The 17,552-nt window shown below is 43.5% G+C and overlaps 1 protein-coding gene across 2 annotated transcripts in view; it reads right to left on the bottom strand.

Annotated features, from left to right (window-relative positions):
- Window positions 1-13,287, bottom strand: part of MTNR1B (melatonin receptor 1B) — a 39,432-nt gene extending 26,145 nt beyond the window's left edge. For both annotated transcript variants that reach the window (XM_076328320.1, XM_076328321.1), the window contains exon 1: window positions 13,029-13,287. In XM_076328320.1, coding sequence (XP_076184435.1) covers window positions 13,029-13,239 — 211 coding nt within the window. In that variant the 5' untranslated portion in view covers window positions 13,240-13,287. The remainder of the gene's footprint in view (window positions 1-13,028) is intronic.
- Window positions 13,288-17,552: the final 4,265 nt, after the last annotated feature.

Consider the following 17,552-nt stretch of genomic DNA (forward strand, 5'->3'; position numbering starts at 1 on the left):
TGAAATTAAACCACGACACAAGTTTTACAGTCTTTATGGTCCTAGCCTACCAGGTGTTTCATAAGAGTGGCTAAAGAGGATTACATTGTTTTGAGATTATCTAACTAAAGACATAATTACAGGATCTCAAATTAGTTAATTTTTGCTCAGCTTTGAAGCAACAAATGTCCAGCGCTGAAATTAGACTCTGGATTTTGTAGTTAATGTTTCATACCTGGGACCATCATCATAGGTAAAATCTTTTAAACTATTTCAACCCACTTACCAATAGATCATTTTTTTCTAGGCAAATTACTATGGTTAAACTATCTTTTTACAAGGCCTGCTTCAACATCTGATTAACATTTTACACATTTTGCTTCTAATGACTGCAAAAGAAAGCGTAAAAAAAGAAAGGAATATCTTGCTTAACATGAAAACTGATTCAGAAAATAGTCTGTTGTCCATGGGCTCTAACCCCACCTTTGAATCTAATAACAAGTATTTTTGCAGTCTCACAGATAGGCTTTGTGTCCTTGAGTAGAACTGCTCTATATTTCCGCAGCACAACAGTCACTTTCTACCACTATATTTTAAGCCAGTAAATTATCTGGAATATGCCAGTGTACTACCTGACTTTTAGCAGGGGACTTTGAATTTTAAATTTTCTTTCTATCATGACATCTAACGTAACAAGACAAAGGCATATAAGGATACCAGTCCCCTATTAATCAAATAATTGTTGCATTATCTAAGAATTAGGCCTTTCTATTTAACAGAAAGTCCTTTAAATATAGCATTTTCTGTCAGCTGACTGTGCTGATGTAATTAAAAGTGTGAGAAGGTGTGTTGCTTTGTTTTCTCTTTTGGAAAATTATTTTTATGTTCCAGTTAAGGGTTGGACCTACTCATGCAGAAGATTCATGAGAGTTTACCTCCCAGCTGTTTTCAGCATCACTTTGTATTGCAAATACAGAGTTCTGCCAACACAAACTATTACATTCCTTTTCTTTATCAAAAGGCTATCTGTTGCTTAACAGATGACATGCAACCAAAGGCACTAATACTACTGCAAACATATTTCCATCTTCACTTTCTTTTCCTGTTTGGTCTTTTCCAAACTGGAGCAATAAAGGAACGGAAAAATAGTGAGAGTAAGCAATAAAAGACCACATTAAAGGCACAGGAAATTTACCACCTTTAAACATATGTGCGCTGAAAAAAGAAAGCTTTTCAGAAATCAGGGATCTCAGAAGTCAGGATGAGTCAAAGCCTACCTATGCGTCGGTGAGCTAGTGCTGTTAATAGAGTTCTGCCAATTATGTCAAATGAAGATCTTTCCACCAGTACTTAGGTTAAAATACAAGTTTTTTACAGCAAGTTATGATGTCATGCTGGAGCCTTACAGAATCACCATATCACAGACTCTTTTAGGTTGGAAGGGACCTCCTGAGATCATCTAGTCCAACCCCTCCTGCTCAAGCAGGGTCAGTGAAAGCAGGTTGCCCAGGACTGTGTCCAGTCAGGTTTTCATTACCTGTGGAGATGGAGACTCCACAACTGCTCTGGGCAACCTGTTCCAGTGTTTAACCACCCACACAGTGAAAAAAGTTTTCTTGTGTTCAGATGGAATTTCACGGGTTTTAATTTGTACCCATTACCTCTTGTCTTCTCAGTGGGCACTACTGAGAAGAATCTGGCTGCCTCTTCTTCACTCCCTCCCACCAGGTATTTATACACATTGATAAGATCCCCCTGAGCTTTCTCTTCTCCAGGCTGAACTGTCACAGCTCTCTCAGCCTCTCCTCATACAGGAGATGCTCCAAGCCCCTAATCACCTTAGTGTCTCTATAGCAGAATTCTCTCCAGTAAGTCCATATCTTTCTTGCACTGGGGAGCCCAGAACTGGACACAGCACTGCAGGTGTGGCCTTATCAGTGCTGAGGGGAAGGATCACCTTCCTTGGCTTGCTGGAAATGCTCTGATGCAGCCCAGGAGGCTGTTAGCCTTCTTTGCTGCAAGGGTGCATTGCTAGCTCATGATCAGCTTGTTGTCCACCAGGACCCCCGGGTCCTTTTCTGCCAAGCTGTTTTCCAGCTGGGTGTCCCCCAGCACATACTGGTGCCTGGGGTTGTTCCTCCCCAGGTACAGGACTTCACACTTCCCCTTGTTGAACTTCATGAAGTTCCTGTCAGCCCATTTCTCCAGCCTGTCCCTATCCCTCTGAATGGCAGCATGACCCTCTGGCTTATTAGTCACTCCTCTCAGTTTTGTATCATCTGTGAACTTGCTGAGGGTACGCTCTGCTGCATCATCCGGGTCATTAATGAAGAAGTTAAAGAGTATTGGTCCCGATACTGACCCCTGAGGCACACCACTAGTGGCTTGCCCTCCTACTGGACTTTGTGCCACTGATCACAACCCCCCGGGCCCAATCATTCAGCCAGTTTTCCATCTACCTCACTGTCCACTTATCTAGCCCCTACTTTGTCAGCTAGTCTATGAGGATGTTATGGGAAACAGTGTCAAAAGCTTTACTAAAGTCAAGGTAAACAACACCCAGTGCTCTCCCCTCATCCACCAAGCTAATCATGTCATTATAGAAGGCTATCAGGTTGGTTAAGCATGATTTTCCATTTGTAAATCCATGCTGATTACTACCAATCACCTTCTTGTCCTTCATGTTTTTGGAAATAGTTTCCAGGATTAGTTACTCCATCAACTATTCATTACCTTATTAATGAATCGGAAGTGGTACCTTCTTATAGCATCCTGCAATTTTATTGACTGCTTGTCTTCCAACCATTAATTAAGTCAAACTTTGCTTAGGTTATGATATAATTAATCTAAAAAGCAACAGCCGAGAATGAGACACTAATTGGAAGCATGTCACATATTCTCATAAGGCTGAGGCTACCCACAGGCCTGTAATCCTGTCTTGAAAATAAATTATACATGAACTTTCTGGAAGTGTTGTGGAAGGCATTTCAACTCTTCAGATAAGTTATTTTGGCCTCAGTGGTACTGGCAGTGTTTGGTGGTAAAAGAAGGAATACATAGCTGCATCTCTTACAGTTTCCAAAGTACTTCTCTCTCAGTCATTTGTGGATGATTTTTATTTACATTTCATGAATGAAGCACAGGGGATCTGAAAGAGCATAGCATTTTTCTCAGAACAGAATGCATGATCAGCTTTGGTGGAGCTTTGAATAGTATAGTTAGCTGGTTTAATGTCGTTACCAGTTATTTACCTGGTTAGTTACCTGGTTTAGTGTAGCTACCAATGAAGTTACTGGTTTTATCTGGTAGTTAGCTACTCTTTAGTAGTGTAGTTAGCTGGTTCCTGTAGGAAAGCTTTGGGAAAGGTCACCTCTGCTTCAGAATATACACAAGTATTCCTTGTGTAAAGTGTTTCACATCTGCTTTTTGTGAATTCTAACCATGTAGATAACGGAATTAAGCAATTTTGCACATAGGTGTAAAGTGGGGGCTGTTTCTGAACAGCTTGGTGCCCAGTAAGTTCCTTGGCTTGTGAACACTTTGGGAAATCTGTTATTTTCATTTCATGCTTATGTGAGAAGTAATGGTGTGCTGACTCTTTCTGCATATCTCTGTATTCAGTACAGCGGGTAACACCCACCATTCTTAGCAGCTCTTGGATAGATGAAGGATGCAGTCCTTAAGCCTGAACTCAGAATTGTTAACAGCCTCAATGAACGAGGCTAAAAATGCCCCCAGCAATGAGTGGCTTCACTTCAGAGCATTGCAGTAGCAGTTACTGTGCAGTTTACTACATCAGAAGGGGTTTACTGAGGTGCTTAGAAGAAAATGGAGGAATTAACTTTTACCTGAGAGGCTAAAAAGAATGGCCCTCTAATTTTAAAGGACAACATGGAAGAAAGTACAAAGTTGTGTTAAAGTCGCATGCTGTCTTGAGTTTGCAGACCAGAAGGTTTGTCTGAGTGAAGATGGAAATTCCAGCTAAGGTGTTGTGTGAAACTTTTCCTCTGTAACAATCCTAAGATTACACCCTGTGCATTCCAGTGAGTAATGCTTGATTTCAGATGAGCTTGCTGGAATGCTCAGTCTCTTGAATATAGATTCCCAAGAGTCTTAAGAACCATAAGTTGTAGTTCACAGAAAGGAGGGATGGGATAGCTCCCAGTTGGCACGTAGTGACTATGCCACCTGCATGTCTTTACTTGTCTTGAAGTGAAGCAGCATGTCTCAATATAACATCTTTTTACTTGTCAGTAGAAAAGCTGAAGGTTTACTTCCTTTCGCTGAAGGATACTTCCTTTGTTAAAGTAATTTTTTTAATTTGCAAATGAACAATACTGGCTTTTCACTTTGCTCTTCTACTTTTGGAATAATTAACAGGTTAACAAAGTTTAAAGTTATTATTGTATAAGTAACTTTGAAGATTTATTTTCTCAGCTGGTTACTGTTTGAACCAAGTCTCACAGAAAAGAGGATGGAATTGGCGATGAACATATTCTGTCTCCTCTCCAAGAAGAGAATAGAAGTGTAATTAGAAGTATGATATGAGTCATGGGCACATAACTGAATAATTCTAGAAGTGATGTAGAAAGATTTGGAGTATTGATCATTTGGAGGTGTTCTCTGAGAAGAGGTTTCATATCTTCATAGACAGACTTCACCTAAGCATATGGGATACCAGCTTGCAATCCAAGTTGGCAGAATGAATAAAAAGAACTTGAAATTGAGACATGGGAAGAAAGCCTGAGAAGGAATCATATAGTTTCGTCATTTAACACCCAGGGCAGGGGGAATTTTGGCTTCAGGAAGATGGTGGCAACAAATACAGAAAATAGGAGCTCAAAGACTGAGGAGTTCGAGTGGAGTGGTAATAAGAAAAGCAGTAGAGTCAGTAAAAGAATGCCAGGAACCTATGCCACAAAATAGAGGATCCAAAACTAGTGAGAAATTAAAATCAAACTTTATGGAAATAATTCTGTTAGAATGGAATTGCACCAATGATCAGAGAAGAGAAATATTAACTGAAAGGTGTATAGTCTTCATAAAATTAAAAAAAAAAAAGAAAAAAGAAAAAAAGAAAAAATAAAAAATAAAAGGAAAAAAGAAAAAAATAAAAAAAAAGAGAGGATGACATCCTGGTAAAAGCCAAAATTACAGTAAGGAAGAGCTGTAAAGACAACGTGCAGGGAAGGACGCAGAAACCTGCAGTAGGATGAGATCACTGCTGTTTTAGTAGGGAAATACTAATGGAAACAATTTAATGATGGGACCCTGCAGCTCCTCATACGTAAAGGAGATAATAAACATACTAATGGCTGTTGAGTTCTGGACATACACCCAGTAGACTTCTTCAATACAGAGTCTGTTTGCCAACATACCCTGGCCTTTGTTTCGATAAAGAACAAAGACAACCCTGAAGAGCCTGTCGTAGAAAATAAGATTGTATTGAAAGCAGATGAGATTATTTTGTTTAAATTAAATGGAAGAATAAACAAAACAGACATAACTAAGAAGGGGTTTTGCACATTTTGATAAATAAAAGAAGCTAATTAGGAAAGTGAAGTCAGCTGTATTGAGGAGCTTAGGGACTTGAATGTGGAGGAAGCTTGGCATTTCTTCATATTAAAGATATAAAAATATTCTCTGGAACTTGCATCCAAAAGAGGAAAAAAAATACAAGAAAAAGTTCCGGACCTAGCTGGAGGAAAAGTCGTCTCAGCAAAGATACTAGGGGCAAGAAATGAGGCAAGAAGGAACAGGAAAAGGTATGTCCACCAAAGAAAACTGCTAGGGAGAACAAAAATGGATAAAATGGGAACTGGCAAAAATCTAAACAATCAGCTTTGCAAAGACTTCTAAAACAAATAAAATGCCCTTTCACCACATTAACGAAAGGAAAAAAGAAAGAGGAGTTACTGGGGGAAGGGGAATCTGAAAATCAGCTTAAAACCGCTGCTGGTCTGAAGAAAGATTTTGCTACCGTTTTTAATAAGGAAAATAATGGTGGGCTTGGGGACAGGACAGGCTGGCAGGTATTAATTAATTAACATATCTATGATAAAGCTAAAATGTCAGAGAGATTGAATACAATTGATAGCAGGAATTTGTTAACATCTGTTACCTCAGAGATGGTGTCGTAGCTTCTGAAAGGAAAGAGAGCCACGTGTGGGACCTGTAAAAAGGGGCCGAATGTGTTCTCTGGTCCTCACTGCCAGTAGGGAAGTGCTGATTTCTCTCAGGCTATGGCACAGACCTGGGCTCCCACATGCATCCTGAAGAGCAGTTTTGCCATGACTCACCTGCACTTGTGGTGCTCCCACACTTTATTACCCTTTCCTCCTCCCTCGCTATGGTGCCGGCACAATTGCTGTTTCTTTTTGCAGGAATGGTGCTAGCAATAAGTGAGAAAAACAATTAGTCAGGGAGTAATGAGAAAACTAAAACAGTGCTAGCCACCCCTGGAAGATCCATTTGTCTACCACAGAGTATGTACTAACATGGCATTTGTATTTAAGGCAGTGAATCAACTGCAAAGGAAGAATGAATCAAGAAATCTTCGGGCTTCTTAATTCCATCTTAATTGTAGGCAAGGCTACAGAAACAAATTTGGAAGGAAAGGAAAACTAAAGATGCAGGTAAAGGCAAATGGAATAAGATTCAATGTGAGCTTATACAAAGTGGCTGTACCAACTAATCTGATCATCTTTATTTAATAAAAGCTGTACTTGGACTTTCTGTACCTGGGAGGTTGCTCTAAACTGATCTAGCCTTGGAAGCACATATGCTAGGGTACCACACAGTCTGTTGCTACCACTGCCTGGATGGTGATGAAAGAAAATTGTTGGACCAGAGGGAGATAACCTGCATTGAACTAACTTTGTCTGATTCAGAAATCTCAAAACACAAAGAGAACTAATACAATTTTGTGATAATATAAAGTTGAGAGCCCACACTGGTACAGGGAAATGTCAAGATCTTTTTTTCTTTGAGGACTAAAAGAGCAGAAAGTGGATAGAGTATAATAGTATGAGGTATGAGGTCAGGTACTGAAGGAATAATAATTATGTGGACTGAAAAGGCAGAAGAAAAAGTAGAGCTGCATTAGCAAGTGACTGCACCAAGAAGAGACATCTATATGATGCTATCACACAATAGGAAAATGTGACTCCAAGACACATGAGGTCCATTCTGTCCCTGCAGGGAAGGACAGAACAGAATAGAATGTTAATATTATTTTCTTGACGGTATTGGTGGTACTTCACCTGCATTACTGTGAACAGTTCAGTTTTCTCCTGTTCAAGAAAGATTAATTCAGCTGGGATAGGTGAACTGAAAGGCCTGAAACAATCAAGGAAATGAAGAGCCTGGTTAATTAGAGGAAACTAAAAGCATTTGGCTTGTTTACCATGGAAAAACAAAGGTTGAGAGGTAAATATGTGTTTATTCTTCATTAATATGGCACAAGAGTTCTCACCAGGTAGAGAAATGATTCATCCAAGTTAAATGACAATTAGAGTTTTACAAATAAAAATATGCACTGTAATTAGCAACTAATAAGCACAAAGTTAAAATAAAAAAATGTTTGAACCATAGTATTATTACAAAGAGATAGAAGAGCTTTATTTGTAATTGTTAGATATTCACTCTTGAGTGTTGGGTTCAATGAACTTTTGTGAAGTCAGATTCCCATGAATTTCTTAGTATTGGGCAGCTTCAAGGCTAGAAATCCTGAATGTGAGAGAGAATGCGAAGGCCAAACACACACAGTCCCAGGGCTAAGAAGTCCACGGATCCAGGGTTCAAGAAGTCAGGAGTACAAAAGTTCTGCTAAGCATGGTCTTAGCTGAAACCATAAAAAATGGGATCGCATGCTCTGCTCATCGAAATATATTCTTGTCAGCATCACTGCTGATATTAAAAGACAATTTTGCCAAGCAGTTTCAGGACCCAGGAAGCATATTGAACATTTCAGTTGTATTCGTATTTTTTTAATTTTTTTTTATGTGAGTCTTATTTGGATCCATGTGATCTCTTGGAGGACAGGCGGTGAGGGGGAGGAAAACATGCAAATTTAAAAATGGAACTTGACAAGTTACTAGAAGAATTATTACATGATGACTTCTGACTTCATATGTTGATTTCTTCTCACCTAAATGTAGGTGACTACACTGAGATAGTCCCTCTTGATTCTCTTTGTTTTTAGTGGAGAGAAATAAAACACTTTTATGGGCTGAATCATGTCATCCTAATGTAGATATCAAAAATAAGTTAGATTAACTATGCCCTAAAAATGCTTATTTTTCTCCATTGATTATAAAGGGAGCCCAAGGGAAGAAGTTCGGAAACGGGTATCACATTGTAGTCTTCTAAGAGATTAATTCCACCCCAGGAGAAAACTGTCCTCTATCCCAGTGGACAGGAATAATAATAGGGGAGGAATAAAGGAGAGAAGAGAACTGGTGTGGCCAAAACGATGAAGAATAACTGAAAACAGCATATAACAATGGAGAAAACATACCCTCAGCTATATTACAGAGATGTGGAGTGAAGGCTACGGAAAGGGAAATAGCATGGAAAAACAGTACAAGACTCAGTTATATTGCTGAACATTTTTATTTAGTAGACAGGTGAGTACCAAAATTACAACTCTATGTGCAGGAATGTTTTATTTTGTACGGATGTACATATGAGAAGTATTGTCCATCTCTCCAGCCACACACACACTAGATAGAACTAAACATGCAAATACACCCATGTTCTTACAGGTAAAAGAAACATGAATTTTGATTTAATTTGTGTTGCAACAGCACCTTGCCATTCGAATGGAAATTGGGGTCTCATCGTGCTGTGTTATCCGTTATATATAGAAAGGAAAATAGTGGAGAGAGTGAAGAGGGTTGATGCAATGCACTAAAAATACCACTTTCTGCTAATGTATTCTTTGGCAGTGCACCAAGGTTAATATTAAGCCTTCTGCCAAAAGTCAAAGGATCCCAAGTCCTCACTACTCTTTGACATGATATTGAGTTAGTGCCTAATCCTCACCTCTAGCTGATTTTATGCTGGCTTTAAGGACAATGAAATACAAATGGTTTGCTTTATCTCCCTCCTGTGGGAGATGCCTTACCAGTTCCCACCTTCGGAAGTGCTTCTTACCGGGTTCTTACCCCAGCCCATAATGTTATGGCTATAACTATGGCTATACAAACATATCCTGAATTTCTTAAAAGCATCTAGTGGTTTTGATTGACTTGATGCACCTTCAGGATACTTGACCATCCAGAAGTGGTTCTTGAGCACATGTAAACTTTAGCACTTCAAAAGTTTAGCACTTTAAAAGCTGCCTTCCCCTGGGCATGCTTAATTGAAGACACTCAAAATCAGTAGTTGCTTTTGAAAATTCAGAACACATTTGACATTTCAAATAGAAAGACAGGCTAATTTATTTTATTATTTCCATATACAAAGTTTTATTTAATTTTGTAGTGTGTTGGAGTTACTCCCCTCCCAATTTAGAAATGATAAAAGCATTAATTTCTGTAAATTAAATCACTTTTAGAGATCAGAAGTTGCTCAGCCTCTCACAGAAAGACCGGGTGCAGTTATGTAAGAAGACAGGCATGTTGATTCATACCAATTATGCTATGCATTACTTGGAAGAGACTTCACAAGTTTTCCCCTTCCCCTCCAAAAACAAATTTAAACGTGGGAAAGAGGCTTCTGTATGCTACGAAACAATCCTTCTGTCGTAAGGCTGGCAAAATTCCCACTGTTTAAGGAGTGAATGAGCAATCTCTAAAAGCACCAATCTTACCCATCTCCATTTCTCTCCTGCTGAGCATAATACTTACCAATATAAAGGCTAACAGGTAATTTTATTTCACTCCATTCTTGTGCCTCATATTATATAACAGCATTAAAATAGATTTGCTTTTGGTCACACTTTAATTTTAAGAAGAGTGATGCATAATTACATTGTTTGCAATTATCAGATTTCTCTGTAAAGCCTAGGACAGAATAGTGTTGATAAATCCTGGAAATATGCTAAAGCCCTGTTTTGCTTTCTGAAGGGAAGATTACTATTTGTACTAGAGAAGTGGGCAGAGCTGCTTAATTTATTCCTCATACATCTGTGGCTTATTTGAAGTCCCAAACTCTCATCCCTGCCCAAGAAAATCTCTCATTAGCTCCTTCAAAGAGAACTGAGCGTTCATGGTGCTATACCTCTTCCTTTTTTCTTCCGTCATCTGGACCCCCTGTCTCTTGTCACAACGGTTCCACTAGCTTCATCTTGTCTCTCTCTCTCTGACATCCCTTATTACAAGTCTAACTCCTTTCATGCCATTTTTTCTCACCGTTTCACTTTCTACCACATCCGTTCCCCTTGTGAGTATGGACATGTTGTTTCTGGTTTGCTCAGAAAGGAAAACCTGTAAGTCCGTCTGCTTGTCCATCTTATTTCCTTGTCGGACGCTAGGGACACTGCCTTAGCACCGCCTTAGCTCTGCCTTAGCTCTCCACCACCTCCCCATTCCCTCCATCACTCCACCCACATGAGTTTGCAGTCCTCTTCCACTCTGCTCCCTCCTTAATAAACTTTCTCTGAAAAAAGCTCTGTGGACATTTACCAAACTACCAAACTCTTTCAGCTTCATCCCCCAGAGCCATCTCTCCCTGATGGAAAACTAAGAACTGGCAATTTAAAAGGTATTAAATTTATGAAGATTATGCAGAAGGAACTCCCTGCTGTTCTTCATGGTACTTATCAGAGATGAAGAGATCCTTGGGACAGGGTCAGTGACATCACATTAAGGATGACGCTAGAAGGAGATCAATTAGTAGGTATTTGAATTAGATAAGAAGACCACGTCTTATTTCAACACTCTTAGGACGCCACAGAGCACTTTGATCAGTATCTTGAAACTTATTCTTCCAGCCATCACCCTCTTCCAGTCCAAACCCTCCCCTCTGCCGTCGTGTGAACGAAGGAAACGGTTCAGAAGAGAGCCCCTCTCCTGCTCCCCCCTCGGCCGGGATTTGATGCCTCGGGCCGGCCGCGCTCTCCAGCGAGAGCCCGTTCCCTGGGCCCTCGCCTCCCCGGAGCCCGGGCGCGAATCCCTCCGGGAACGCGCCTTCCCCCGGCGCCGAGGGGGCCGGCAGGGCGCTGGTGACTCAGGGGCGCTCCCTCCCCCGCCGCGGCGGTGCGCCCAGCTCAGCTCCGCTCCACCCGGCCGGCCGGAGCAGCACCCGCCCGCTCGCCCCGGCCCGGCGGCCACGGCCCCCGCTCGGGGGACGGAGGGCGCCGGCTCCCGGCACTGCTGGCTGCCGGGGGTGCCGCCTTCCCCGGCTCGGCACCGGGTAAGGTTTTACCGACCTCGGTACGGCTCTGCTACTCCCAGTAGCGGCTTGGCTCCCTTGCACAGCCCGAGTAGGAGCCGAAGGACCGTGCCCGGCGCCCCGAGCAGCTCCCTCCCTTTTTCTTCCCTTGCTCACCCAAACCACACTTTCAGACGTCCTCAAGTTTGGCGCTGCTCCATGGGGTGCGATCACTCAGCCCCACGTAAATGGGACCCGCCGGCATCCCTCGTACGCAGTTAGACGTGTAATGATTAGGGAGAGGAAGTCTCATCCTTCTATAAACTGCTTCTGTTCCTAAGCATCATTTAATTTAAAACAAGGGCGAAGGAGTGCCTATTTCCAGTTAGGAGGAGCTGTAGTCACTACACGTGAAGCACAACAGCGCTCGGGCAGCGACACCCGTTAAAAAAAAAAAAAAAACAAACAACCAAAACCCACAAACAAAAACCACAGGGAGAAACAAGCCAGCAGGTCTCCCTCTTTCCCCTTGGAGAGGAAGCACCCCGCTGCCTCTTAGGTGTGAAGCTGGACCGATATGATGCAGAGCCCGCCGGCTCTGAGAGCACAGGGGATGCTGTGCACCTGACTTCCCCCAGCTCTCAGCAAAGTTTTGTTGCCCCGACCCGCGAGCGCACCGCAAAACGATGGCATTCAAGACCCGAAGAAGCGAGCAGTTTAGGAACTGCTTGGTGCTATGAGAATTTTAGTAGATACACCGCTATTTCGGGGGTAGCGCCTTACACTGCACCAATACCCAACAGCCTGCCGAGCGCAGGTGTGCGAGCAGCAGCCCGATCCTGCGCATCAGGTCACAACCGGCAGCCCGCAGCCGGCTGCGTTCAACAGGGTGGGGGGAAGAGAGTGTCCGCAGGCAGCGGGACACGGGCGAATCAGGTCAGAAGTTGGCCAGGAGGCAAATCCGAGAAGTTGGTGCTAACTGCAGAGTTTTGTAGTTTGAGACACGTGTAACTAGCCCAGCGAAGACGAGAAGAGAAAGCAAGTAAGTTTAGCAAATACAACACGCAGAGCCACATTTTAGCACACACAAAGAAAAACTACAGACACGAGTCAAGAAAAACACCCCACTTTTATTTGCTGCTTTCTGGTTGAAGGATATTCGGCGAGGAGACAAGAAAGACGATTTCGTGAAAGGCTATTGCGAACTCCGAGGAAGACCCTGGAGCGTGGGCCGAGCCGCTTTCCCACACACGCACGGCACCTCATCTTCAGAAGTACTCTTAAGCAAGTTTTAAAGTTCCTTCTTTCTTCTTCCGACCGTTTTGGGCACGCTTTTTGTCGCCGGTATTTTAATCGGATGGCACCGATTCCCCTCATCAATAGCTCCATAGAGACGACACAATGCCTCATTAAGAGCCACTTAATGACCTGCATTCCCCCCTAAGGGCTGGGGCAGGACAGAGCACAGGCTAAGGGGCGCGCAGGGGCAGTGTGCTAGGAAGGACTGCCACAGGACCGAGCGTTTGGAGGTCCCCGCACACATTATTATCGGGCAAGCACCGATAGAGGGGGACTCTTTAGTCCTCTGCCTTTAGCAGGTGGCCCGCCCGAACTCCACAAGCAGGCTGGTCTCCTCAGGGCAGCTAAAAGCGGGGACCAGCGTGCCCGTGGGGCTCCGGGCGCTCGTTACCACCTGCCGCCGCGGGGGCGGGTGCCGGGGCTCGAGCCCTTACCTGAGTTTCTGAGCTTGCGGTTCTTGAAGACGGAGACGATGACCAGCAGGTTGCCCAAGATGTCCACCACGGTGGTGAAGATCAGCACGCTGGAGAGCACCGGCACCACCCAGGCGGGCCGCGGGGCACCCGCCGCCTCCCGCTCCGCCAAGCCGAAGCGGCCTCGCCCGCCCGGGTCGCAGCAGTTCCTCAGGGACCCATTCTCCAGCATCGTTGACGCCCTGCGCTGCGCTCCGGCCGCCTCCTCGCGTTGACCGGCCGCTGCCCCACCAGGGACTCGGCGCCGCCGGCGCGGCGACCCGCTGACTGGCCGCGCGGGGGGGCGGGAAGGCTTTTAACGGCCGAACCGGGCGCGCTGCCCCTCCCGCTCCCCCGCGGAGCTGCCGGGGCGGGGCTAGGGGCGGGGCTAGCACCCCCGAGGCGGCACGGGAAAGCCCGGGGGCGGGCATTTCGCCTGGGCCCCGCCCCCTGCCCCGCCCCGGCGCGCGGCGGCCGTTGAGGGCAGGGGGCGGGGGCGGCTGGCGGGAGCGGAGCCCCCGCGCGGTAAGGGGATCCCCGGCCGGCGATAGGGCGCCTCTCGGTGCTGAGGGGCGGGAGGCGGCTGCGGCGGCGGCAGGGAGGTGCCGAGGCGGGGGCAGGGCCCACGGGCAGCGGAGGCGTCATCCCGGGTGACGGCTTGCGTGGCTGGAGAGCTCGGGAGAGCCGCAGGGACAGGCGAGGGCGGCGCAGGGCCGGGCGGGGGCGCCCGGCGGCGAAGCTCCTCTCCCTCAGTGCTTCTCCGGGCAGCAGCCCCCGGCCCCGCCTGGCTGCAGGCAGCTTCCCGCCGCCGGGCTCAGCCGGAAACCTCCACCTTCCGCGGCGGGGAAACGCGGTTGGTTTTTTTTTTTCCCCGAGGCTCGGTCCGTTGTGTTCCCGGCAGCGCGAGGCCAGGGAACCCCCTTCCCCTCACCGCCTCCAGACGCTCGGTGCGCCCAGACGGGTTTTTCTGACGCGTTCCCTCCTTTACTCTGGGCTACAGATCTAAAAAGGTTTTACACTGCCATTGCCGTGGCCTTTGCTTCGCGTTTGAACAAAACAGTTTGTCAGATCAAGACTAAGGAGATAACCGCAAAAGTCACGGACAGGACATGCTCCAAACCAATGTTAACTTTGCAAAATGTGTGCATTTCAGAGGTTTTTCCTTTCAAGCTGCAGGAGTAGACAGTAGGGCATCGATGGACTTCACTCTGAAATTAAGTTTGAAACATATAGCTTCATTTGGGATCCCAAAGTGGCAGATGCCATGTGCTCATTTGCATTAAATAAGTAAGATGTGTGCGACAAAGGAGGACAGACCCTGCATGTCTCCATGCCTGGCTTCCAGCATGGCTGGCGTAGTTACCAGGTGCCACAGACGGTGTATCAGTGGGTTCACATGGCTTGTGCTGACAATTAGGACTGCTCACAGCAGACATAACTCAGAAGGGGTTTGTGTCCTGCTTTGCATTGTTTTCAGGCCAACCAGGCCACATTGGATCATTGTCCTGCTTCCAGGTTTTGCCCCGCTTTTGAGAATGATGCAGGAGCTACACCTGCAGAAGAGGTTACTGTGTAGCTGTATTCTTCCTCTTTGTGTCTGCTCAGCACAGAGGAAGGTGTGCCCCATAGTTTTTCAAGAATTGGATCTTGAGATAGCCTGCCTCATTGGGTTAATCTGGAAAAGTGGGGCAAGTTTCTGTCCTTTCTAACAGCAAATAATTTACTATGGCACATTGCTTCTTTGAAACTTACCTCTACACAAATGTGCACTGGTGTAACTAAAATGCTACAGGTTGTTGTGTGGACTTCTTTTTCCAAACTAGAAATAGTTTATTGTTGCTTAATTTAAATGTATTCCTTATCAATTTTAGATATACTAAAGTAGCCCTGGTTGGAACGAACATAAAAGTGTGCATGTGGATTTTTGCACCAGTCTTACACTGATTTTAAAAAAAATAATCATACCTCAGATGCTTTCTGTTTAATGTAGGAAATGTGTAAGGCATCATGATCCTTTTCAAACTACAGATGGAGTTATCACGGCTTCATGGCTTGAACCAAAGAAAGACTGTCTTCTGAGAATTATCACTCCTGAATAGTTATTTTGCAGTTCTGCCATAGGAAAGTAATAATTGCACACTTGACAGAACAGGCTCATTCTTGATGGAAACAAAAGTTTACTTGATTTTTCTTTTTCTTTCTCTAGAAGTTTAAAGGGAAGTTTATGCAAGGAAATGCCTATTTTCTGTATTGATCAGTGCAAAGAAGGATTTATCTCCAGTGAATAATAATCTACTTTTAAGAAGAGCTTTTGCGTTACAGTGTCTCCCTTTATCTACCTCTGTTCCAATTTCCCTTTTCAGAAAGTTGGTATCCTCACTGCCTATTATCTATGTACTACTCTAGTCTTATTGACTTATTATGGGAAAACTTACAGATGTTATAATTTATTTTCATGCCTCAGGCTTTTTCTGGGCATCTTTCCAGAGTCTGTGTAAGTGCTTTTAGGAGAAATGTACCATTTTGTTGTCTGTTATTACTACAGGATTTATCTTCAACTGTTTGTCAAAAGCTTAAACTGTCCCTGAGTATAAAGGTAGGCTTTGCTCCTGGCATTCTCCAGGTTTGCAGTTTGTCCACACAAGAGGAATGCTATATATTTTCCCTGCCACACACAATTGTTATGTATTATCACTCATTTTGTTTTATAGCTCCCAAAAGTGTGCCAAGTGATTTAGAGAAAAATTAGAAAGCTATGGCCTGAAGTTGGCCTGAAGTATGAGCCTGCTACAAAATGTGAAGTAAAATAAGTGTTGCTGGCTTTGTAACAACAGTCTGTCTTTTGTGGCTGCACTGGCATTTGACAGCAGGAAAACAAGTAGGTAGGAATCAAAATGGTAGCCTTTCTGCCTCAGCAACCTGTAAAGAGCAGGTTCTTCATCTGATTTGAATTCCTACTCTCTTCATCTATATCAGTAACATAGGTCTGAATTATTATTTAGTTATCTATAAAAGGATAAGTTATAAATGCTAATCTTATTTGCTTTTTAAAATGATTGATTAAACTGCATTAAACGATCTATGAATGTTCTTACTGAGCTTTTTAGTACCCTTATTTCAAATTAACTAAATTCTCTTTGAAAGTGAAATGCGTGTTTAAGCCTATTGATTGTTACGGTTAATATGAAATAACTCATTGTTGCAGAAAGCACTCCATCTCAAAGAAAGGAGTATATTCTTCACAGTTGGATTGTTAAGACCTTTATATTTTTAAGTTTTGGGAAATTTTCTTCTAATTCTATGTCTAGGAAAAGTAACTGTTCTGTGTTTCTTTTTGAAAGCAATCTAAGTTTTCTAAGGCAAACTATGTTTGTGTTGCAGGATAAGACCAGGAATTGCCTGGATGGTGGAACAATCAAATATTCCGTGCATTGCTCTGCTGCCAGAGGCTGTACTCTCTTGTTTGCCTTTTTTTTTTTTTTTCTTTTCATTCTGAAGACAAATGCCTGCTTCCTAGAGATACATTCATGCACTTTGTTTACTGTGTTTTGTTGCTTTGATTTTCTGAAAGGACTTATCTTTAATAGGTCACGGAAGTCAAAACTTTTTATAAGCGTGAATGAAATTTCAGGACAAAGGTTCCTATTGGTGAAATCTCTTGAATTTTGGGTATTCCAGTAGAACAGAAGAAGAAAATACGTCTCTTCTATGCTTGTTACGTCAGCACACATTTCTACAAGAAGCACACATTTCTACAAGACCAAAGGGCACTTAGAGCTAAAATGCACAGCCTCCAAATAATGTTCCTACTTTTAACTGGCTCAGTTTGAGTTGACTGTTTTCACAGTGTACACCATGGTAGAGGCTGGAGTTTGGACTTCTATACTGCTTCCATTTCTATCCAATTTTGATTTGTTTTAAATAGTTCTCTATATGTTTTTGAGTCAATTCAAGCCTAACTACTGTTTAACTGAAAGCCTGTTTGCCTGTCCACTGCTGTCATGAGCCTGTACACAAAAGTTTTATCTCCTTTAATAAAGAAGAGTCTGTCTTTTCTGTAGGAACAGAAGATTCACTTAGTAACATTTTCTGGTCGACAGCCTTAGTGGGAGAAGGGTTATTTTGTTGTCCATAATTTTCCAACCTTTTTTTCCTGCTGGAAAAGGCCCATAGAATGAGACCTGTCATCTCATTCTCAATAATTTATTGATATTTTAGTCACATTGAATTTCCATGGCACATAACAGGATCCTTTTGCTGTGAATTGTCAATAAAAAGAGTCACCTGGTTTTGAAACTTTAATCTAAATAGATTGGGCAAGACAAAGATGGGGAGTGGGAAGGGATTTAGGTTGGGTACATCTCAACCTAAGAGAGAGACAGATCTACTTCCAAAGGACTGTGTACGTTCGTTTTACTGTCATCATTGGATAGGTGTGGAAGGTGGGTGGAATAGATAACCTTGTGCATGTCTTTCTGCTGAAACTGAAGAGGAGCTTTGATGACT

This window comes from Aptenodytes patagonicus, chromosome 1 (genome assembly GCF_965638725.1).
Source record: "Aptenodytes patagonicus chromosome 1, bAptPat1.pri.cur, whole genome shotgun sequence".
NCBI classification, from domain to species: domain Eukaryota; kingdom Metazoa; phylum Chordata; class Aves; order Sphenisciformes; family Spheniscidae; genus Aptenodytes; species Aptenodytes patagonicus.